At 41.3% G+C, this 24,853-nt stretch overlaps 1 protein-coding gene across 1 annotated transcript in view; it reads left to right on the top strand.

The window, feature by feature from the left end:
- Positions 1-739: 739 nt before the first annotated feature.
- The window catches only part of ZFYVE28 (zinc finger FYVE-type containing 28), a gene marked incomplete at both ends in the record, with an annotated part of 146,300 nt that continues 122,186 nt past the window's right edge, over positions 740-24,853 (top strand). The window contains one exon of the mRNA XM_079534670.1: positions 740-778. Coding sequence (XP_079390796.1) covers positions 740-778 — 39 coding nt within the window. The remainder of the gene's footprint in view (positions 779-24,853) is intronic.

Consider the following 24,853-nt stretch of genomic DNA (forward strand, 5'->3'; position numbering starts at 1 on the left):
GCGAAGAACTACTCGGGCAGGAGAAAAGATGGCGGCGATTGTTTGTCGCCGTTGCTGAGCAACGCAATTATTCTCTCCTTGGTTCTTGCGCTAATGAGAGGCTTAGAAATTAATCGGACGATCACTGCGCACTCAGATAAGGATAGCTGTGACGAGCAGAGGCTCGGCGACCTGAACGCGACACGCTCAGCATCGATCCTGGGGAGAAGACTACAAATCCCGGCATCCACTGCGCCGCCGCGCTCCGCATCGCGCCTCCGTCTGCGTCGTGAGGCATGCTGGGAGATGTAGTCCCCCGCCCCCGCCTCGTGTTACGCAAATAAGGGGCCAGGTAGGCGGGCGATCCCTCCGGAGGCCGCACCCAGCCGCCTTCCGATTGGTTGCGGGGCCGGTGGGCAGTGCTGAGGGAGCGCGTGGACCTGCCCCTGCGCATGCGCCCAGCGGCGAGGAGGCGTCGCTGTTGGGCGGGCGGCCGCGCAATGTTTTGGGGGCGGGCGCTGAGGCGCGGAGTGGTCGGTGCTGTCTGTGCCGGCGGCCGGTCCGTGCGCTGAAGCGGCGGCGCGCAGCCTTCGTTCGGGTGGCGCTGAGACCCTCCGCCCCGCGGAGCCTCCCGGCGAGCGGCAGAGCTCGCCCCGCTCCCCGAGCAGCCCGCTCTGCGGGCGGGCAGCCGGCAGCCCCCGTGGCCGCAGCCGGCGGGCGGCGCGCTCCGAGCGGCGGCGGCGGGGCAGCGGCCGCGGGGATGATGAACAGGTTCCGAAAGTGGCTCTACAAACCCAAGGTGAGCAGCGGGGCACGGCCGCGGGAGGTCCGGGTGCCGCCGCCTCGGCGCTGCCCGCGCGGCTCCGGGGGTCGTGAGTGGGCTTTGGGGTCTCGCGGCCGCCGCGTGGCGAAGCGGTTCCCCTCCGGCTCGAGCGGCACCTTGCGCCGTGCTCGGGGCGCCGCGAGAAGCGCTGCTGCGTTTCAGCATCCGCCGCGTCTCCGTTCCCCCTCGGCGGCGTGATTCACCTCACGGAGCACTCGGCTGAATTTTGTCCTGTCACTGCCGCCCGTCCTTCTTCCAGCGTTCGGCGGCAGCGCTGAGGCTCGTTCCCGTCGCTCTTTCCCGCACGCGGCTCGTTCACCCGCGTGACAGCGCTGCGCTGCTGGGCGAGGAGAAATAGAGGGAAAAGTTGAGATGAGGCTGCAGAACTGGAGCGCGGGTGGCGGCGGTGCGTGCGGGCAGCGCAGGTTCGTGCGTGGGGGACGCGGTGTTCCGACGCTGCTCCGATGGAGGAAAGGAAACGCAGCAGCTGACTGCAAATAGTTTTTGAAAGACTTCTTGTTTTATATCAGTGAACTTTTAGTGAGCTAAAAGAAAATATGCGCAGAATTAACTGTGCAGGGAATTGCAAGTGTCGCTTTTGTCACAATTTTTGAATCAAAATGAATCAAATTTCACAGTAATAATGAAAAATAATCTCACACAAATCTTCTTTCTAATAGAGGTTCTGTCTCTTTATAGTAAGACCTACTTCCCCCTGTGCAGTACCTTGCTGTATGCTGTGCTCTCAGTACCCAGTGTGTGCACTGGGCAGTGCATGCCCTTATTTCCATGGGGCTGAGCTGTGCTGGGGGACCTTCCCAGCCCATAGCGTGCTGCTGGCCCCACCTAGCACTGTCATCTTGTGCTACTGCACTGCAGGCAGCAGCAGGGCCTTCGTGCTCCAGAGAACTGCTTTAGGTAGGCAGAGTTGTGGCTCACTGAGACTTTGCAAATCGGTCCTTGTTGGTTTTTGGAGCTTATTGCGCTGCCTTTAAACACATGTTCAAAATGGGTCAGTGTGACAGCGTGTTCTTCAGAAATAGCCTCTTTTTCCCTCGTGCCTATTGAATTCTTATAGATAACATAGTTAATAATGAAATGTTTCAAACCTCAGCATGTTTTGGTAATGTTTAAGATGGAGTTCTCATATAGGGACTTCCAGTACTTGAAGAGAGCTTATAAGCAAAGTGGGACTGAGTTTTTACACAAGCAGATACCAGTGGAATGAGGGGAAATGGCTTTGAACTTACAGAGGGGAGATTTAGGTTAGTTGTTAGGAACGAATTATTTACTCAAGAGTGTGGTGAAGCTCTGGCACAGGCTGCTCAGAGAGGTGTGGGTGCCCCATCCCTAGAGATTGTCAGGGCTGGGATGGATGGGCCCTGGGCAGCCTGAGCTGCTTGGGGGCCCCCAGCCCATAGCAGGGAGTTGGGGCTGGATGGGCAGTGAAGTCCCTTCCAACCTCAGCTATTTTGTAATTGTATGATTCTGTGGCTGTAACTTTTCCTGGTTATACTGCTTACTGTCCTTTTTTGTCAAGGTATTGTTGAGATTCTTCCTGCTAAGGTGAATGGGTTCCAGGCTTTCTTTTGGAATGCTTTGGAATATTGTATATCCTGAGATGGCTACTTTTGGGATATTCAATCTGGTGGGGGCTATCATTACTGATGTTGCTTAGTTACAATCTTGTTAGGCACTGCAGGTACCAGGTGTGTTTTATCAATTACGTATTGCTATTGCTTGTGTTGGAAACTGCTTCTCTTGAGGCTTTCCAGATGCTAGTATCATGTAATAGACTTCTGCATGGCAGCATATGTTGCTGGTTGTTTGTTGTTTGGTTACATCCAGAGGGAGCTTTGAAGGCAGTGGAGGAATGGGATTGGGAAGGAGCAGAAGGCATTGAGCACAGAGCACTCACAGTGCAGCCCATTCAGAGACCTCAATAAATGCTCTCATCCCGGGGAAATTGATAGTTCTTGATATGAAATGAACTTGATAGTTCTATTCCCCATAGGTGCTGTGTAAACTGTTTCAAATAGTATTTTTACATAGGGGAGGCTAAAAAAATGAAACATAGCAGGTATTGCTTAACAGGATGTAATTACAAAGCTATCAGTATAATTGTCAAGTTGCTGCAAGAGGCAGAACCTGCATCAGGACAGACACTGACTTTGAAACTGCTGCATCTGTTTGAACATAGCAAGGATGTGAGAGAAAATGTTAGTGTAGGGATGTGCAAAATCCTGGCTAATGCCGGGAACGTGACATGAGAACAGCATGACTTTTCTGCATCCTCATGCTCTTGCTGTGTGGCCCTGTTATGGCTCTCCAGGTATGCTGGATGCCCAGATTTAATAAACCAGGTCTAATGCTGATGGTTGAGGTAAACAGTGAAACAGATAACAGCAACGTGAGCTATGCAGCTGGCAGGAGGCTGCTCTCAGCTGAGATCATAGGGGCAAACCAGAGAGGTGAAGCTTTGTTTTCAAACTCCTGTGCTACATAGGTTGCAATCTAATTTTTTACTGCTTTCTGTGAGATGATTCTGCAGTCCTCAAACAGGAAACGACATGGTAAGTTTTTGGAAAGGAATTAGTGTTTACTTCTGAACCAGGAGAAGGTGCAGAGGAGTGACTGGAAGCAGCTCAGGGCTGCAGCATGCAGAAGCTGTGTGCTGTGACTGCCTCGGGATGCTGCAGAAATCCTTGTTACAGCTGCTGCTCTGAGAAAAAGGGTGACTCCTAAACGCAAATGTTTGAATGCACGCACAGATATAGTAGAAACATTTCCTGTCACTCCTTATCCTGTGCCTTTTGCTGTCGGAACATTCCACAGGTGCTAGGTCAGAGCCTGCTCCCAGGCAGATGTCAGCATCCCACAGAAGGATTGGAACAGGCTGCTTTTGTCCAGTTATGAAATGCTTTTGATAACCAAAGTATTCAGAAAAACTCCTATGAATGCTGCTACTTGAGGTTTGAGAATAGCTTGAGCAAAGAACAGGTAACTTGCTCACCAGGGTCAGTGTTGAATGGAGCTCTGATTTATTGATATTTTGAAAGAACTGTTGTGTATTTGCCTAGGAAAGAAAAAATTTGTTTCCAGCCACAATTTAAAGATATTTTAATCTGCTTAGTATAAGACTGCAGTACCTCTGATGGATGTTCATTTTCTGTATTATTCTTTTGTGGGAATAAAAGCCAAGAAATATGTTTTTCCTGAGATTTCTTTTCTTTTTTTTTTCCAGTTGTTTATTCATTATTCTTTTTTTTTTTTTTTTTTTTTTTTTTTTTGCTATGTGGTAATAGGTGCATCTTGTGATTAGTGTTCAAGAATTCCTTATGTTCTTGGTTAACACAAAATTCATACTTATTGGTATAACAGGTGCCTGGTTTTATGCACGCTTTGTCCCAGTCAGGTGTTCTGGCAACAGCCTGGAGGCATGATGCTGCTTTTTAGCACCCCTTCTGCCAAGGACTGACCTAAGAAGACACTGTGCAAATAAGAACATTCTTAAGGAATAAAGAGTAATTGCCTAACGTAGAAAAGTGAGAGCCAGTGGCAATAAAAATAATTAAATAACTTCTAGGAGCTTCTGCATTACCTTGTGTGGTGGTGGTGGTATTCGTTTTGTTGTTCTTTTTTTATTTAAGGGCAGGTAAGAACTGAGCTTTAGAAGTTGCATGTGAGAATGTTATCTTGCTTAGGAGCATCCCCAGAGTTACTTTATAAATAGAAATAGGAAATAAATATTATGAAAAACAATCAAAATTTTTTTTTTTTTTGAAAGGAGGAGGAAAAGATGTTAGTAGGGATTTCTGAAGGGAAAATGAAGTTGTGTATAGAAGATGAGTAGAAATATGAACTACAGAGCAGCAGAATATAGTAAAAATTAGTCTCAAGGATGTGCTTAACACACTGTGAAGAACACTTTTAAAGTTGATTCAGTAGAATGAGATGTAGGAAGGGGGAGCATTATTTTTAAGCTGTGTTTTCATTTCTCACCATTTCCGCCCGTCATAAAAAGATGAAACTGCTGCAGTAGCCAAGCAACTATTGAGACAAGTTTTGAGTGAGTGAATGGAAAAGGACCAGTTTAGAGAGTAATATAGTTGGGAAGCAGTATTTCATTTTAGATGTGATTTCTACATCTTAGAAGTGAAATATTTACTCCTCACAGGAGAGAACCTGAGTGACTTCGGTCTTGAGGAAAAGTGTCTTAGGAGAACTTGAAGAAAGAGTGAAAGAAGTAAATATTATTTGTAGTGCAAATTTGGTGCTGTACAGTAATCCAAGTTTCTGCACCATGCTGTTTGTGATAAAAATGTGGTACTTAATGCCATGTGTATATTAACATCTAATGGCTTCCAAAAACAGAAGAATCAGGAATCTGTCTGATTTGGGGAAGCAGCACTGGATTTCTGAAGATGCTCAGTATTTTTTAAGTCAGCTCTTTGATCTTGCTCAATTACCTGCTTGATTCTTCTTGTTACTACTGTCTGATCAGAGGCTGCAGCTACAGTGATGAGCAATACTGATAAAAATCCTGAGAAGGGCAACCTATAAATCAGCATACATTATTCTAGCTTCACAGTTCTGCTTCATTTTCAAAGCACCATCTAGTGGTTTGAACTCCAGTGTGGAAACTAGTAATTCTTTGCTGTTTGTTCTGCAGCTCAGCAGCTAACTTAAAATAATTACCTCAAGTCTTATTATTTCTTAGCCTTGGTTTACCTATGTCTGAAAAAGTCAAGTAGGTAAACTGCTGCAGTTGTCAGCTAAGAGATTTGTTTGTCTGTGCTTGATTACTTGGTGAATAGAGTTAAATCCAGCTTTATTGATGACCTGGATGAGGGGATTGAGAGGAGAGTACGGTACCCTCAGTAAGTTTGCAGATGACACCAAGCTGGAAGTGTCGATCTGCCTGGGGGTAGGAAGGCCCTACAGGGATCTGGACAGCATGGATCGCTGGGCTGAGGCCAATGGGATGAAGTTCAACAAGTCCAAGTGCTGGGTCCTATATTTTCCCCACAGCAACAGCAGATGATGCTGCAAGCTTGGGGCAGAGTGGCTGGAAGGCTGTGTGGAGGAAATGGACCTGGGGTGGTTGGTCAGTGCTGGGCTGCACATGAGCCAGCAGCGTGCCCAGGTGGCTGGGAGGGCCAATGGCATCCTGGCTTGTATCAGAAACAGCGTTGCCAGCAGGAGCAGCCAAGTACTCCTTCTGTACTCAGCTCTGGTGAGGTCACACCTGGAATACTGTGTTCAGTTTTGGGCCCTTTGCTACAAGAAAAACATTGAAGCCCTGGAGTGTTTCCAGAGAAGGGAAACAAAGCTGTGAGGGGTCTGGAGCACAAATCTTGTGAGGAGCAACTGAGGAAGCTGTTCAACCTGGAGGAGGCTTAGGGGAGATCTGATTGCTCCGTATCCTACCTGAAGGGAAGCTGTGGTGAGGTGGGAGTCAGCCTTTTTACCCCTGTAAGTAGTGACAAGACTGGAGGGAATGGCCTCAAGTTATGTCAGGGGAGATTCAGGTTGTGCATTAGGAATAATTTCTTCTCTGAAAGACTGGTCAGGTACTGGAATGGGCTGCCTAGGGAGGTGGTGGAGTCACTGTCCCTGGAGGTGTTAAAGAAACACTTAAATGTTGTACTGGGGGACATGGTTTAGTGGGGGAATATTGGTGGTAGGATGGTTAGACTAGGTGATCTTAGAGGTCTTTTCTAACCTTGTGGGTTCTATGATTACCCTGACGTGAGAGAAATGCATATGCCTTGCAAAATGACTCTTCTGATATGGATTACTGTGAGCAGAGTTACAGTGTATCAGATTGAGGGTCCATCTAGCCTGGTGTCATGTCTGGTGGCTTTCAGTGTCCTGTAACAGATGCCTTGGGGAAAAAGATGAGATGAATGGAAAGTGATATGTCCCCTGGGCTTTTATTTCTTTTCAACTTATGGTAGTCTGCATCTTAGGTGCGTGCTCAGCTACAGATTGTGCCTTATAATTCAATAGCTTGGGAACATTTTTCCTTAGTATCTAATCATTTTTTTCAGTCCATTTATACTTCTGGCTGCCATAATGACTACTAGCAATGAGTGCTTAAAGTGAGTCTCATTCTAGTGATGTGTATTTTCAAGTGTCCATCAGTGTGATTGACCTGATGTGCTCCTTGTCCTGCAGATTCCCTTCTGCTCTTTGTCTTGGATCTTGAGATCCCCCTGACTGCACTGCCATGGTGGTAGCAGAATATAAAGAAAAATACTTTTTCTTTCTAGTGTTTTTTGATATATATGTATATTTTTAGAGCACAATGTGTTCTATGTTATTTAGAAGAATGATGATTTAAAAAAAAAAAAAAAAAAAAAAAAAAATCTGCATTGAGCCACAGTCTTTAAGCTCTGGTATTTTAGAGTGCCCGAAGAGTGCTTTATTCCTGAGCTAACTGAAAGAACCTGGCAGTAAAAACACCTTGAAACGCTTCATTTAGTTATTTTAGTGGTTTCTGTCTCCTGTCCTGGTAGTTTTGCTAACAACGTTGATTTAAAAATGTATTCAGTAAAGCGCTTTTAAAATAATCATGTTAAAAAAATTAATTGAAGGCTGAGTTGATATGTTTGGCTCATGTCTGAAAATTGACCTGCCTTCGTAGTGTGCATCTGATAAAGCTTCTCGAACTTGATTGTTTTACTGGAAGGTGTTACTATGTTGGAGTCTGTCTTACCTGTTCTCATGAGTCTTTGTTTTCATTTTCAAGGTACAAAATATGCAAGTACTACTTTGTAGCTAAAATTGCCAGCTGGGGGTAACTGTTTAATGGCCTCATGCTTGCATTCTGGAAGTGAACTGCTGCCCTTCAGGCAGGCTGAAGCTATTTAGTCCCCTCAGCCAGAGCTATCCCAAGTCAACAATGCAGAGCACTCAGCCTACGTACAGCAGGCGTTGCTGTGTAACAGAGCCCAGTTTTCCTTTGCTGAAGCACTCAGTTGCCTGCTGTTGGAAGGCAGGTAAGTGACACAAGTTCTGATACACTTTATAGAGCTGTAGGTTTAGGATATGGAAGAGGTGAGCTTTTGGGGAGATTGTATGTTTGTGCAAAGAAGAGTACAGCCTTCCTGTTTCAGCATGCCTTGCTGCTGAAACTGGAGGGTCTAACTCTTGTTTTGTTATATATATTTGATGAGGTAGATCAGGCTTGCTCCATTCTATTTATATTTCTGTTCTCCTCTGCAGGCTATGGGATTTTTCTTCTTGTCTCCCCAATAGTCAGTAACAATTGTGCATTGCCTCCATGGGCCTGGCCTGGAAACTATTGATGTTCCCAATCCTCTTGATGGTGGCTCTGCTTATTCCTATTCCTCTATGTTAATAATCTTTTCCTCCTTAGAGTATTAATGCTTCTGATATCATTTAGGATCAGGATGCCCTGAAGAACTGATCAACAGGAACTGGATTATAGAAGGAAACATATTCACAGCCTCACTGTAGAATCCTGTATAGTGTTGCACTGCAAGTGAGACTGACCTCTGAGAATGTCATGTAAAGGCTGCCCCTGCTTTGCTCCGTCTTTATAGGCCACAGGATCATCTTTCTTTTTCTTTCACAGGACCTTATTCACACTCGATAGCTGTTCAGAATGAATAACATAACTGTGAGCATCGTGTCACTTCCATGTACTCCTAGCTGGGTGAATGAATGAAAGAAGGGCTACTGGGCAAAGGACACAGAGGGAGAGAGATGAAGATGGGGTGGTGTAAGAATGTGCTTGAAATAAAAATGTCTGAAATACAATTCAAGGATGGAAAAAAAAGGAGGAGACACTCTCTCTCAAATTGCATGCTTTATATTTTCAAATGGGTCATAGGTGAAAATAAATTGGCATGATGTTTATGCTGGAATGTGTTAATTCCTGCCATCAGCCAGCACTTTGATCTCTGAGAATTACAGGTGTTTGTAGCTAAACTAACCAGGTGTTCAGGGTGTTCTACATTGTTCTACATTGCATGCTTCTAATTTTCACCTTCCTTTGTCAGCCTTTTAATGCAGGAAAATTTTCCTGAAATTCTGAACTTTATCAGATATTATGAATAATCAGATTGCTCAAGTTTCTTCTCAATACCAATGTTATAGAGCTGAGCATGAAAGGGTTCTTGTATGTTTATCTGATCTTGGCTTTTGGATGTTATCTTAAGAGTCTATTTAGGAGTGAGGGGAGGCTCTCGTATCAGTGCCTCATTGCCTGATTCTCCTATAAGCACGGACCTGTTGGTAGATATTTCAACTTCCTGTCTGTTTCCAGCTGCTGGAGTTTTAGTGCTTCTACCCTACAAACAAGAACATTTCAGACTGCTTCCTGCCAGATTCCCTGCAAGAGCCACCTGCTTTTATTTAATTTTCAAGATTCAGAAAGATAGAGTACCTGCACTTCTGAATGCGTTATTTAATGCCTTTGTAAAGTGTTTTTATAGAGATGGATGAGTGTACCTCATTTACTTGACAGCCATATAAAAGTACCTTGACGCAATTGAAATGATGTCATTCTGTGGGGCAAGGTGGATTACGAGAATGAGATAGAGTTAAAAGGACGTAAAAGTAGGAGAAATCATAAAGAGCTGTAAAGCAAATCTCATCTTACACCCATCATTTCTTTTGCCTTGGGTTTTAGAGGCGTAAGAGATGAAGTGAAAATGGTAGTCAGTCCTTGGTGGTGACTGGTATGTGTTCAAACTGGAATGTGCTGCTTGTGGGGTTCCATGTGTGTAAGTCCTGTGGGGATGTGTGGTGGGATCCCTTATGTTCTTGTGTAGGCTCCACTGATTTGCTAGCTGGTGGCTGAGGTGTGTTAGGATGTTGTGTGTTGACTTAGCCTTTTTTAAATCAAAATTTGCTTCTGTTTTGTTCTGATGATGAGTTTGGCCATGTTTGGAGGCTTTTTTTTTTTTTTTTTTTTTTTTTTTTTTTTTTTCAGAATAAAAACTAGTGAGGCTTGTTTCAATATATGAGCTTTCACAGTGCTTTGTAGGTATCTTGAAATGTTTGTATGTAACTTAAAGTGGGAATGTGATGTTGTGATGAGCAACAAACAATTGGAAGAAGGCTGATTAATTTCTGTGCCTTATGTTAAGAAGTGCGTCTTGTTTAACTATGGGTGTTCACTGATGTCATGTTCATTTGGTTAATTTTTTCTTCTAATTAAGTGATTAGCAAGGAATTACTTCCAAACTGGTATGTTCAGATGTAGAACAGGGATGCAACTTGGAAATCAAATGATTCTTGAAAAATGTCTTGAAAAAGGCACAACTTAAAACTAGGTATAAACAGGGTAACTTTTTTCTGTAACAGTGTTCTATTAATTTCTTTATACAGTGTGTATATCAATATATGGACATGTGCATCATTTGTTATTATGATGTTAGCAAATAACAACAGGTGAACTGATGTCTAGTTGTTTGTTTCCTACCTGAAGCAGAGATAGATGGTTGTTTGAATTCACTTGATTTGATCAACATTTAAAAAGCTTCTTAATTAGAGAAAACATTTACCCGCTAAATATCAATGCATACATTTTCAAAAGAATAAAGCCTGTCAAATTACTGCAAATATTTCTTGATGAATATTCCTGAAGAATCTCTAAATGACCTTGCTGCTGGGAGCATTGGTTGTGGCATAAGAAAGCCAAGCACAGCTTTGGCTGAAGCCCAGAGCTGTGTGTTACTGGGGAGGCCAAGTGATGCAGTGCCATCAGCGTGATTCTGGCTCATTCTAGTTCTCTTTCTCTCTGTGCCTACATGTTGTGATTGATCCACAACTCGTGTGTCTTCTGTGTGTTCTTGAAACACCAAACAGGATTACTTTTTTCTAGCTTTCAAAAGGGAAACTGAGGCTTGAAGGTTTAGTTATCCCAAATATAAGTTAACAGTCACAGCAGCCAGAAAAATTTTATGTGGGGTTTCATTATTTTATTCCTTATCCATCGTTGCTCCCTGTCCACGACTTTATATATTTTTCCTTTTAAGACTGCAGTACTGTCACGGTTTATAGCTGAAACTGAAGACCAGATTGTATGTACTTTGCTATTCAAAGACTGGAGCACAGCTTACTGTTGCCATATGCTAAGATTCACTGCCCAACTCCTGCTTACAAATGGGAACATATGGGAGATAGGTAATGGTGATTTTCAGCTTTTAATTAGGCATGTTCAGACTGGTGCCTCGCTACCCGTGTCTTCAGTCAGTTCTGTGTCATCTTCCCCATCTCCCCCTGGTGGTAAACCCTCTGGAATGTGTCAGCAAAGCTGCTGGGCAAGAAAGTTTACTTCTGCTGAAGGTTTTTGGTTATTTGGGATGGGGGAAGAGTGTCTGCCTATTCAATAGCAGCTATCCAGCAGTCGGAAGTGCAGTTTTGAGATGGGGTACCTTACTGAAAGATGTTACATCTTGTTTGGTTTGTGGAGAGGGGAAAAAAAAAAAAATGTGATCAACACTGTATAATAAAGTAGGAATTAGAACTGCCATTTAAATGCTGGCATCTGAGATGTAGAGGTTTTGCAGCATTGGATGAAAGCACTGTCAGTAATGATTAAACTCAAACTTTGAACCTCTTTGCTGCAAACTCTTGCTAGAATATGAGTCAGTTTATAGCCACTCCAGATCACAAGTCTGGTTACTTAACTCTGCTACTATATACTGTTTATGACTCCTTTCTTTTACTGCTTATTAGGCAACTTTTCTGTTGTAATGACAAATTTTTTGTAAAGTACTATCAGTGTGGTCAAATATATTTGTGCAGCAGTGATCCTCTAGAGCAACGGAAGTATTCACTCATCTATTTCAGCATTCAAAATACATGAACGCAGTATAATGTGTAATATATGCCTATAAAAATATTGGTGGTGTTCTTGTGAATTTTAAGTTGTCTGAAAACAGTAGTGCTGCTGCTGAGAGGGCAGGGTTATGGCTAGCCCAGTGCTTTATAGGCTGCTGGCTCTGTGTGAGGAATGGGGTGGTCGTGTTCTGCACTGGATCACTTCCTGACACAGTTGGAGCCAAATATCATTTGTTTACAGAAGTTTGCAGAGTGTGTTGTCAGCTTCATTGGTGGAGGAGCAGCAGGATCACCTCTTTTTTTTTTTTGTGGCAACAAGGTCTTTGTGTTACCTTGTACAGACCGTGAATTTGTATCTTCAGTCTTTTGTATTTACATCCTATACTCACAACAAGTAGTGGTAGAATGAAATCTGTAATCTGAAGAAAGATGGACTGATGCCTCTAGTTCCAATAGCACCTGTTCTATTGCTCCTTTTGCATGGAAGATGGTGACTTGTATATTGAGGGAGCAGTGTGAAACCATGGTGAAGTGACGTGGAACTAAAAGAGTTGGACTTGTGATTCAATTCCTTATTGCAAAACATGGGCTCACCTTAAGTTATTTTTAGGTGACTTAGGTACAGACCACGTATAAATGTTAATGTAGGTAATACTGTGGTGACAAAGGCACAAAGCAAGCTACAGAAGCAGCAAGCTATGAAAGGATGGGCTTTTTGCATAGTTGAACTGCTGGACGCTTTGAGCTAGCTGTGCTTTTAAACAGGGATTGTGAAGGTATTGAAGTATCCAGTTAATGCTGTATTGTCTGTTTGGCATATCTGTTTTCTGCTTCAAGTTAATTGTATGAATTGTCAAACTTAGGACTCACTAATTTGGAGTTTGGAGCCAGTATAGTGACAGATCAGCCACATTCAACATTTTTAATTAATTTCCAAGTCTTTAAAAGCATCTCCTCTATTTAATTTTCATCAGCTGGTTCACTATTAATATATTTAATAGCAGTATTGTCAGCTAATGTAATTTTTTTCACTTTGCTCTTACTGGAATAAGGATTAATGGAACTGTAAGGATGGGTAGAAGTACAATAATTTTAGCTGAAAAGAAGTTTATCTTCATTTTGCTTGCTTGAATGGCAGCAAGTAAAAGTTTGCAGTGCTAAATACAAATGTAATATATGGGGTATGCAGAGGCCATATTTTTACTTTATGCTCACCCCCTCTCCCCTGTCAAGTGTGGAGTACTGTCTTCACAGCTTACTTCTGCATTGTGTGCTTTATCTTCTTGCTCAGAAGCCTCAGTGATCCTGATCAGTGAAGAGTTTTGCTCTTTTTGAGAAGCTACTTTCAAAGCAACAATTTTCTTCAAAGAAGGATGTTTTCTTAAGGGACTTGGGAGAATGTTTCCTTAAGCAAATTGGATTATGATATTGCAGTGTGTGTTTCCATGTCTCTGTTCCCTCTTTCCCCACTGCCCAGTCTGTTAGATCAATGTGGAACAATTAAGTCCTTGACATATCAGGAGCTAGAAAAAAGGTGGCAAGCTGTCTATCTCCTAGGTTTTTTTTCCCCACACAGAAAACCTTTTGTTGAGGATAAAATAAGTTTTCTGATTTGTGCCACTTCTCTCTGTGGGTTATTTACAGGGAGTTGGGGAAGTCTGATCTTAATCTGCCTTCAAAATTATTTTTAGGGCATTATTTCCAAATTCGAGTTAGGTCTGAAAAATTCATGAGAGATGTGCTGAGGAATATGGGGATTGAGTAGGAATTGGCTATGAGCAGTGCTGGAGCACCCTCTGCAGCCTCTTAGTTTTTAAATGAGCTTTATATATTTCTGATGATAGCTTAATGGTATGAATATAACAAAAAAAAAGCCCCACAAGAATCCAGGTGCTTTATGGGCCCTACTACTCTATGGGCCCATCCAAGAACAATGGCAGATTCTTAGTGAAAATAATTAATTAGCATGTTTTAGACCTTTTATGTCTAGAACCCTAGTGTTTTAGTCCCCTGGTGTCCTAGCATATCTCTCTTGGCAAGAAAATCCCCAGCAGCTTTTGTACGTTCACTGCAGTTCAGGCTGAAAAGTAAATACTGCATCCAGTGGAAATTGCATGAGAATTAGTTCTGTATGATGGACAAATTGTAATGCCATTAAATACACTGGGGAGAAAAGCTTAAGAATTTGCTTTTTTGAGGGCTAGTTTACTGCCTTCTAATCACAGTTGTCCCAGGATTTGGTAACGAGTGAATCATATGAGCTGCACATTCAGCAACAGACTAATCTGATGTCATACTGGGACATGGGTTCAGGTCAGGTTGGCAAAGAGCATGGCCAAATGCACTGCCACTGCTATGGCCTTCCTGGAAACATCTGGGTTTCTTCTAATCTGCTGCTGAACAGCCTGACCCTGTTTAATTTATGAGCCAACCTAGCTGGGCTGAAGAACAATGTGCAGTCTTTATTGCTTTACGAGACAACTGAGCTGCAAAGTCCTTGTGATTTGTTTTCATAGGGAAATGCTATTTTGAATGTACAACTGCAATTTAATTTTTTTTCTGTAATATCTTATTAAATTGGTGACGCTGTGTGAAACCTTCTTTGTTACTTCAGTATCTTTAAAGGATTGGTACAGAATAGTGTAATGGTATCAAGTAATCAATTATGTGGATTTTTTTCTTTTATGTTTGTGCAGAATTGCCTTGCTTTGATGATGCTATTACATCAAAGCTTTTTGTACATTGTAATTGTAAATAGATTTACAATTGGGCTCTGAGCAAGCATCGGAGAATTGCAGAAGGGATGAGGCTGGAAGGGACCTATGCAGACTGCATGTTGCATCTCCTGTGCTCAAAGCAGGATTCTCAGGCCAATGTCCAGTGGTCTTGACCTGTTTCCAAAAATGCAGACTCCCCAACTTCCTCTCTGGGCAGTCAGTTCCAGTAGATGATCTACTGGCTCCTGGTTGGGTTGGCTTCAGGGCCTTATCCCGTGGGATTTCTTCTAAGCCAGGCCCTGAAAAGGCTGAATCTTGTGACATCTGAGGATGGTTTTTACCACTTTGGACAATCTATTGCTCTTCCCTTGTAGTTGGGTCCTTTCTGACTCAAAATGCCAATCATTTTTTCCTGCAGATTAATTTAGCTTCTTTCTTTCGTGAGCCTGAACGAGTGTGGAAGAAGTCATCTTTCTTTTAACTCTTTACATATGGGAATGTTGTTGTTATGGTGGTTTTTTTTTTTGGTGGTTTTTTTTTTTTTTTTTTTTTTTTTTAGTTCTTTGTCCTCAACATCTATAAGCTGTATTTTTGGAAAACTCTTATTCTTGTTTCTTTTTGCTCTTTTTCCAATTGGAGATGTAGGTCTTATAAAAAGGTTGGTGGCCAGTTCTTTGACTAGGTAAACAGGAGTGCCATGCAGACTGGAATGCACTTCTAGTGGTTATGTGTGATCTTGGTTTTATCAGTGTTATGACATTGACTTCTACTCAGTTTATGATCTGTAGTAATTAGTTGATCCTGCTTTGAATCGCTCATTCATTGGAACCTGTTTTTCTTGAGTACTGCTTTCTTGGTTCATTTCTGTTAGACCTGAGCTTGTCAGCTGATGAGTGAGTACTTCAGTGTTCCCATTGCTTTCCCCAGCTTTGTATATAGTATTTGTTGAAACCCTTGCTGGGCTGACTCAGCCTGTATGAAAATGGTGTAGGGTTTTTTGAGGACTGAACTGACCTCATTTCCACTCTAGATCCTTCACCTTAGCATTTTTTTTCAGTTTGAAGCGTAAGAGCTGACTAGCAGCCAGCCTAGTATGTTGGAGTGAGGAAGATTCTGGAGAAATGGGATTTCTATTGACAACAGCAAGTCATTACAGTTCATCTGTAAAATGGAGTCAGTTTATTGTAATGTAAATTCTGTTCCTGCTTTGGAAAGCATTTTTCATGCCTTAATGCAATTCAAGTGGACTATAACCACACTTATTATTTTCTTAAATTGTACAGAGCCAGACCCATGACAGAATTTGAAACATACTCAGACTTTAATAGCCTACAGTATATACACAAGCACTTAAGCAGACTTTTATTTCTGTCTGGATTGTTTCTTTAGTTTGTTAATAGTGTCACATGAGACTATGAGTGACTAAGAGTGTGAAGAGTTCTAGTAAGGCAAAAGAGGTCCCTTCTCTGTGTTCACTAGATCAGACTAAGGCAATGCAACAGTCATGAAGTTGCAATTGAAATTGTTTCAATTTGTCCTTAATATAAGAAAATCATGTTAATAGTACAATAATACATTGGCCTTTTAAATCTTACAAACTTAGAATTTCATAATTGTACCAGCCTTTCCCATCTCATATCTTCCTAATTGTTGCCTTAGGCTGAGTTTTCCATAATTCTTTGAATCCTTTTCCCTTCCTCATCCCTTTTGCTTTTGGCTTGAGACAAATGAAGATCTGGGAGATGCCATAAATAAGCATGAAGTAATCAAGGCTATTGAAGGGCTTGCAGCCCAGAAAGCCAACCATATCCTGGGTTGCATCAAAAGAAGCATGACCCAGCACGTTGAGGGAGGTGATCCTGCCCCCTACGCAGCTTGGACCCCACTTGGAGGACTGTGTTCAGTTCTGGGGTCACCAACACGAGAATGACTTGAAGCTGCAGGATTGGATCCAGAGGAGAGCCATGAAGATGATCAGAGGACTGGAGCACCTCCCCCATGAGACAGACTGAGAGAGTTGGGCTCTTCAGCCTAGAGAAGAGAAGGCTCTGGGGGGGACGTTATAGTGGCCTAGTACCTGAGGAACTTAAACTAAAGCTGGGGAGGGACTTCTTATAATGACTGATTATATTGCTGTTTTACTTTGTGGTCTTCTTTGACTTCTGCAGTATCTATTTGTGGCATCCTGGAATGTTTCTTTTTGTGTGATGTTAAATTAAGTATTTTTTGAAGTCTCTTCAAGGAAAACTTCAGGTTTAAAGTATGCCTTTCCTTTTATAATGAAATTGGCCAGAAGTCCAAGGTGTAGCTCTTGATTTTTAGGTATTATGGTAGCAAATGGATGAAGAGGGTGTGCAAGACCCCAGCAGCTTCTTAGGTGCTCGTTGAGTGTTTACTCGTTGAGCAGAAGAGAGCCTGGGTCAGGGTGGCTGCTGTTGTGTGTTGAATGTGTGTTGCTGCCTTAAAATTCCTTATTTTGAAAACCCACAGTGCTTGAGAACAAACCTACACTGACTTCTTTTTTTGTCAAAGGACAGCTTTAGTCTGGTGCAGTTGGTCTGCTCCCTAAATCAAGGATGGAAAAGATGCTTCTGCAGCTACTCTGTAGGTAGTTTTCGATGTTGTTTGCCACCTGGAAGAGCTGCTGTTCTCTTGTGCTCGTTGCTGCCTGTAAAGCTGGGCAGATGTCATTCCTGCATATCTATGCCTGCTTCTGCTTGAGCTCCAGAGGTGAGCTGAGGAATTGACTGCTAGCTGTTATTGTATATGTAAGTACTGTTATTTTCTCCATTAGAGGCACTTTCGGTTCTTGTAAATAAAACAATTGTTGGTCAAATATCTTAGAGGTTTTGAAGAAAAGAGATGAATCATAGCAATCAATAAGTGTTTGTATATGCTATGTTGGATTCCTCCAGTTTCTGACCTTTCCTTATGTCATGTTCTTCCACAAGAAAAATTTCAAATAAGCCTGAAAGACACTGAAGGGCATCCACAATACTGATAGTCTTCTGTCTTTACTCTTTTATCTATTGGCCACTTTGAGTCTTTGTTTTAAAGGCTATATGGTTTCCAAGAATAAAAGAAGTTCATGGGAAAACTTTTTATTTTTAGTAGAATTTGCCATAACTTGGTTTATGCTCAGTTGTTTTCATCTAGCTTTTGCAAATAGTGTTTTCATTGGTTCCAGAATGCTGCTAGTGGAGTGACTGCCTGAAGGTGAAGTCCAATTACTGTCTTAGGAAATTCACACTGGTTATGGCATTTTTCTGTTTGAAGAGTGGAAAATATTGCATCTATTTAAGATAACTTACTGGTTTAGTTGAATGGGTAGAAGAAAATAGGAGGATTGGAAGCTTGTTTTTTAAACTTAACACTTTCAATATATTTTGGCAGTAAAGTTTGCAGGTATTAATAGGCATGATTTTGTTGGTAGCTTTGTCATGTTTGCAGAGAAACTTGAAGAAAAGATTGTTGTCTTTTTCTCTCTTTATGCATGTCTCCTCATTTCCTCCCCCCCCCCCCCCCCCCGAAAAAAAAAAAAAAAAGCTTTGTGAGTTTCTTAATGCTAGGAACAAGCCCAAATAACTTATTTGAGAAAGATAGTTGGAGCTGTCAGGCTGCATTTAGCATGATGTGTTGTCGTCTCTCAGAGCTGTCAGCAAGAGAGGGATCATTGTAGCGTAGCATTATAGCATGACTGTGGGGTCAATGTGGGTTCAAGTAGTCACTAGGATTTTGCTAGCCTTTTCTTGGCATTTCTAATCCTTTGTACCTTCAGTTTCATTGCCTGTGTCAGTTCAGCTAAAGCTCACAAGGGTTTGATAATCTTATGCTTACCCTTTGGTATCATCTGTGCAGTTGAACGTCAAGTAGCAGAGATGTGGCCACCTCAAAACTCCGGCAAAATTTTGGTCTTTTCCTAAAAGTGAAGTGGCCTGAGGTTTTCTTGATTATCAAGTCCTGCTTAAAGTAAGTAATAATATTTAACTGCTGTAGCTTGAAGTAAAGCAACTCTTCCTGGGTGTGGCAGAAATGCTAAGTCACAGCTTGAATCAGTGATTGAGCACCTGGTGGGAAGGCAGAGCCAACCCCGGGGAGCTCAGCTGCAAGCAATGCACCTGAGTGACTGGAAGGGGTGGAGCAAGGATCCTCATTTAAGGGTTGGTAGTGGAGGCAAGGGTATCTTGCTGGAGCCCTCTATGTACCTGAAGCCTTTCAAAGGTTAGCAGATTCTTTCCTTTGCTTCTGTGCATGTGGCTATTGCATTTGAGCAAGTCATCACTTGCTGCAGCCTGGGACTTTACTACTTTGCTGTCATTTCTTTGCTTTCCATTGTGTTACACTGGGGAACAAGTCAAATTATGCAGTTGCTGCCAGATTAGCCTGTGTTGTATCCCCATTGTCCACTTTTCTGAACATCAGCAGTATTTGAGCTTTAACTGATATTTCTAGCAGCTTTGTCTGAACAATTGGTGAACTTGAGCAGAAAGCCTTATGAGAATGGGATGTGAAGCTTGAACCCTGAGGCCCCTTTTGACCCCAGCTGTCCTGTGACTGTGTAGTTGTATGGTAAGGCAGAGCCCTGTTTTTGCCACATGAAAAATGCAGAAGTTTGCCTTTTTATATTGGAATTAATCTGATTATATTGTATTAATCTTAACTTAGAATACCCATAGGTGTTCTTTCACTTCTGCTTTTCCCTTGAAAAAAATTTGGGCACAATATAGTCCTGTGGTTTATGTTGTTGGCTTTCTTTTCCTCCCTCCTTCAGAGTTGCTTTTTGTACACCTTGTTCAGAAGCTGAATTTTCTGAACTGCTTAAGAAGGATCAAGTCAGCCCTTCTTGATAGATTCATTTTGTTGAGGAATTGTGTTCTTTTCCTTTCCCGCAACAAGAAGAGGTTTGCCAGCGTCAACGGAAGCTTAGTTGCCACCAGTGGAGTTACCTTGTTCATGCACATGAGGTCACTGAAAGAGCAGGGTGAAGTGATAGATTATTTTATGGATGTACATCTCCATCTTGGGAATATTTTTTTTTAAATCACAAATGTTAATGAAAAAAGCCATGTAACTGGTATAATGTTAGGGGTATGTCTTCAGATGAGTCAGCCTTCATTTTAAGAAGTTTACTTTCTTAGTGGTGTTGTTAACAGATGAAAAACTTCTGTTGGAGCAGCTTGGAGATTAGTGTCTTGTATGTCATTTATTCTACCTGTTGAGCAAGCAGTTTAATAATATTGGAAGAAATTCTTTGTGAAAGAATCATGTTAGCCACTTGCTGTTATTGCTTTTAAAATCCAACTTGTCATGCTATACCACAACTATTTTTTGATAAGCAGGAGACTATTTATCAAGAAATAACTGGAAAGTGAGGCTGGAGAGATTCTCTCTAGTCACCTGGTTATTTCTCTGCTCAGAGCTGGGCAGATGTCCAAGTTAAATCTCATTCCAAATTAGGTTGGGTTGCTTAGGTTGCATCCATTGACTTATAATTTTAGTTTCTGGGTGGATGGAGTAATTACTGTAAATGTGTTTTAAACATATATAAATATAATAAGGATGTGAATGCGTGTGAAGTAGTTTTTGTCTTGAACTTCTTGATTTTTGACACCTACTTTTCTCTCTGCCTTTATAATGTTCTCCATAGGGACAAATTGCTCAGTGTACAGATACTAATTTGGGGGAGAGCAGAAGCCTAATACAGTTATTGGAGGCAGGAGAAGAGGCTTTTTTTTGTGGCTTAGGAAGTCTCCTCCTAGCTCCCTGCTTGCCTGTACATTGCCAGCCTGCCTGAAGAAGCGATGTGTGGGGCTGCAGTGTGGTGGTGAGACAGTAAATATGAGCAAAAGCTCATAGAGGTGTGAATGGAAAATAGATCTTCTGTCTGGTATTACTCCCGAGGTCCTGTATTTCTGTATTGAGAGCTTAGCTCAGATTTTGAGACTGGGGATGACTGAGAATAGGTCAGAAAAAATTTCCCTGTGGTGTGCAGAACGATTTAGAAGCTGAGATTGGAGTGACATCCTGGTCCTTTTCCAAGTCAATGGTAATTGTATTGCTTGCTTCACAGGAAGCAAAACTTCCTATCCAGCTTTTGGAAGGCATTATCTGGTCTAAGACTTTCAGACAGAGTTTTTTGGTGTGGGTTTTTTCCCTTAAATTTTTTTCTCCAAAGTGACTAGGAGGAGGTAAGTGACTGTACTGTCTGGAAGTGTAGTTACATGTCACATTAGTTACTTCTGTTTTCTTCTACTAGGACATAGAAATGTCAGTGTCTTAGTTAGTGTTTATTTTATTTAATTTAGATTTTTACAGAAAGAGCAATTGGTGTGACCTACCTGCCCTGGGACAGAACTGTTCTGAGTAGCCTTTCTGTCAAATATTATGTCCCTACCTTGAGTCATAGGAGATTTGGTGCAGCCAATGCAAGTATTGCATGACTTAGCAATTTCACAGCATCAGGCAGAGTTGCTGTGATGTGCAGAAACAATTTCCAAGCTCTGGCAGTGAGACTGGAAAAGCTTCAGTTATTCTCAGTAGTGTTTTGTAACAACTGACTGCCCAAATCCTCCTAGATAATTAGCCTCCACTGTAGTAATTACTTTATGAAGTCACTCAGCACACAAACTGAATGCACATCTGAAGTGGATGTGACTGTGTGTGTGATGACTAGACATGAAATACTTCAGGAATAGTTCTGTATGTAACAGTATTTCTAATCAGATATTTGGATTATTTCCTTAGCAGCTGTAGCTTGTGTACTGTGGCTGAAAAAAAGTTGCCCATCACAGTCCAGTCTGTACAAAGAAACTTCCGTAACTTTTGAAATGATGTTATTTTCAATGTCTAACATCAGTTTATGTAGGTTGCATGTTCTATTTCTTCATGTATATATCAACTAAAAAAAAAAAACACCCTCATTTTCTATTGCAATGGTAGTTTAACATGATTTCTCACTTCTTAGAGGAATTAGTGAAAAAACCACTATATATCCAATAGCACTTAAATGTAAGGGAATTGGGTAACCTTTGGAAACATAGCTGAAAAGGTCCAGTCCTGTGATTTAGCACTCTTAAGCGCAGGTTTCAATAATCTTTATGAATGTGTTTTAACACAGTAGGTAGGAGCTTGAATACAGCATTAGTATTTTTGCTGAATTCTGTTATTTGTACACTAAGAATGAACACAGTTTTAAAACACCCTCATTGAAAATCAGTCAAATATAATTGGGGGTGGGTGTTTTGCTTCTGTTCTGTTGTATTTGAGATACTTCCAGCAGCTTAACAAGTGAATCTCTGCGTGAAGTTGTGTGAGTGTGGAATAGTACAGGTGGCAGCGGCTACAGGAAGGCAGGTGCAAATTTCTGTTGCTGCATTGGAGGCCTTATCAGGTTTGCATTTTCCTGCTTGTTTGCTTTAATGCTGTCGATTCCCAGATGTAGAGATGGCTGTAGGGAATAACTGAATAAGCATCATAGCTTAGGTCATCATAGGTCATTTTCATACTGCATTGCATAGGTTGTTGAGAAAAGAGTTAGTTAAAAACTAACGTTAATAAATAAAAAAAAAACCCTTAGCTGATGGTGTCAATGATTTCTACTAAGGTTCTTTCTTAGAAAGGTTTAGCTGAGCAGCAGATGGAGGCAAAGAGTACTCATTATGACAAACGCTATCTTTTCTATTTTTTCTTTTCCCTTTTGTTTGAATGAGCAGTGTATATTTTTATAGCTGGCTAGGATCAAAGCACTGATACTTAACATGTACAGTGTAAAAGGCCAACTGCTGATAGGGCAGTTTGTGTGTCGCATTTTCTTATTTGCCGTGACATTTTTATGGTGAAGCTCAAAGAAATCAAAACTTCAATTCCCACTTAAATCTCTCACTATCAGTGGTGTTTTTCCATCACTGCTGTGCTTTGGAGAAATGAATCTGTAGTGGGTTGGTAACTCTTAGTTCTTCTACCCTTGCAGGCTGGTGCTGCTGAGACAGGTTGGTCTGACTATGGGCTTTGAAGTATTCCAAGCTTGTATTTAGAACTAAGCTATGTATCATGAGCACTAGGCAAATTGGGAGATCTAGAGTACTTCATAACATTGAAGGCGTTTACCCAGTACATCTGAAAAAGAAAAACCTTTGTTCTTTATTAGAAATTAGTCTGTCTCTGTTATAACTGAACCCAGAGTAAGGATCTCTATTCTGTTCTTCCTTCCACCTCCCCCCAGCTCTTACAGCAGTCAAAACTCTACAGTAGGCCAGACTGGGTTTTCAGAGACTTTTTTTTTCTTTGGAATCTGGTGTATGGTTGAGGGTGGCTCTTGGAATGTGGCTGTGCAAGTAATCGTTCAATCTAAGCTGTGTCTATTGCTAGTAGCTTTGGAGTTCAGAAATAGCAGAATGCTATTGGGAAAGCAAATTTAGATTCATTGACAGAGCTTCTGTCACTTGACCACATCATGCTTCATGAAGTTTGAGACCAATTTAGACAAGATCACCCATGACTGAAGTTAGACTTTCCGCTCTGATATTGGAGGGGTTGCAGTATGCCTGGCATACTCATGCATGCAGACTCTGTGGCTAGCACCTACAGGTGACGTTGCTGTTTTATACAGATTATTGATGGAGTTTTATTGCTATTGGTGCCCATAAGTGGACAGTATATTACAAAAATAGCAAAGTGCTTTAAGGGTATATGACATCAACAGCTTTTCTTTGTAATACATAAATAACTATGGAATTGTCTCGTAGTTCAAGCAATAGTTTCAGAGATTTGAAGAGTATGCTTCTTTCCAAAGGTAGCATGTTCTTCAGCAGCAGTGGTTTACGCTTGTTGGCTCTCCGTAACAAAAAGGTTAACTTAGTGCTTCAGCGTGGAAGGGTTCAACATGCTTCTGAATTTGCACATGAGATCAAAAACCAGAAATTCTTGAATGCTGCTGACTCTCAGAACAGACTGAAGTACCTATAGGTGTGTTGCATAAAATCACCAACTCATTTATGGGAGTGGACTACTGGGAGTGGACGAAGCTGACTACTTTGGGAAGGTGGCTTAATAAAAATGCAAGCAAAATAACCCCTGAAGAGGAGTCTCCGTTACAAAAATGTGCACTGAGTATTAGGAGGGAATTGTTCTTCTGAGTAAAGTTGGTAACAATTTTTCATGGAACTCAGTAGGAAAAAAAATTAACATTGTTACAAAGTGACCACTCTTTTCTTTCCTTTATCCTCTCCGATTTTCTTTCAAGTTTTCTCTGGTTATTGGGAATGTTTGCCCATCAGTGATTGATGTTACAAAGGAAAGGTCTTGATTATTAAACTAGAACCACCGAAATCTTTCACATCTTTATCAAAGCTGTTATTATTTGGATCAGCTTGATTTCAAGGCAAACATTTGTTTTGGGGGGCAAAACCGCTTGCAACCTGTGTATTTCATTTCTAATGAAATAAATTATTGTAATATTCATTGTTTCTTCTTCTTCTTTTTTTTTTTTCCTGGATTTAAGGTCAGATGATGTTTCTGTGCTTTGTGGAATGCATTCAGAAGATAATTAGTAACAATTTACTAATGAGCTATATTTATATATGGCATCGTATACAGGAGCTGCATGTGCCCCATGCAACAACTTGTGGAAGCTCTGTATTTCAGAGCACCTCCTGGAGCTCATGTCTGAGCCTGTGCTTAGCAGGACTGCTTCACATGTGATAGACTGATTTCTGGCATAGTTTCAGATCTTTTTAAGCCTTAACAGACCTTCATTTGGAAAGTGTCCAATTTACTTTGAAACATGTTTCTTCTAACTTTGATTTTAATCTGAAAAGCTGATATTTAATGTAGGAAAATTAGTAAGAGATAAGGTGGATAGACTTAGAGATGATATTGGCAAAAGAACGAGAAAGATGAATGTTCAAATATATGTATACCTAAGTTTCTCTGCGCTTTCTAAGGAGGGATTATCCCAATCAAAAAGTGGTCAAGACAGGGGAGAGAGAATGGGGGAAATAAAGCATTCTAGCAAAATTGGAATGCCATGATAGTCTGGGAAGCTAAGCAAGTGGCCGTGAGAGATTTGACTCTTTTCCAGTCTTAGGACTTAAAATGGAAGTTATTCTAAAGTTTTTGTTTCTTCATCTGGTATCCTGAGGAATGCATGAACAAAAGGGGTGATATAGTAAAAATCTATGATGTTAATATTGTTTGAAGTATCAAATATTTATTTTTTTAAGGTAAATTCCAGACACTTTTAATGTAGCTTGAATTTATTAGTGTTCTAGTTGGTACCTGCTTGAAGAGTTTGTGGCTACATGATTGGCTACAAGGTAAAAAATTACAGTGGACAGGAATACAAACATCTGCAATTCCTTTTCCTCAGTGTATTTGGCCTGATGTGCTATCTTTCTAATATTGAAGTTGTCTACATTCTTTTGTTTCTTAATTACAAAATTATTTACAAAATGAGCCACAGACCTTGTATGAGTCACTTCAAATATAACATTAAATATAGATTCCTGCTATTTGA

Source organism: Tetrao urogallus, assembly GCF_951394365.1.
Source record: "Tetrao urogallus genome assembly, chromosome: 4".
NCBI classification, from domain to species: Eukaryota; Metazoa; Chordata; class Aves; order Galliformes; family Phasianidae; genus Tetrao; species Tetrao urogallus.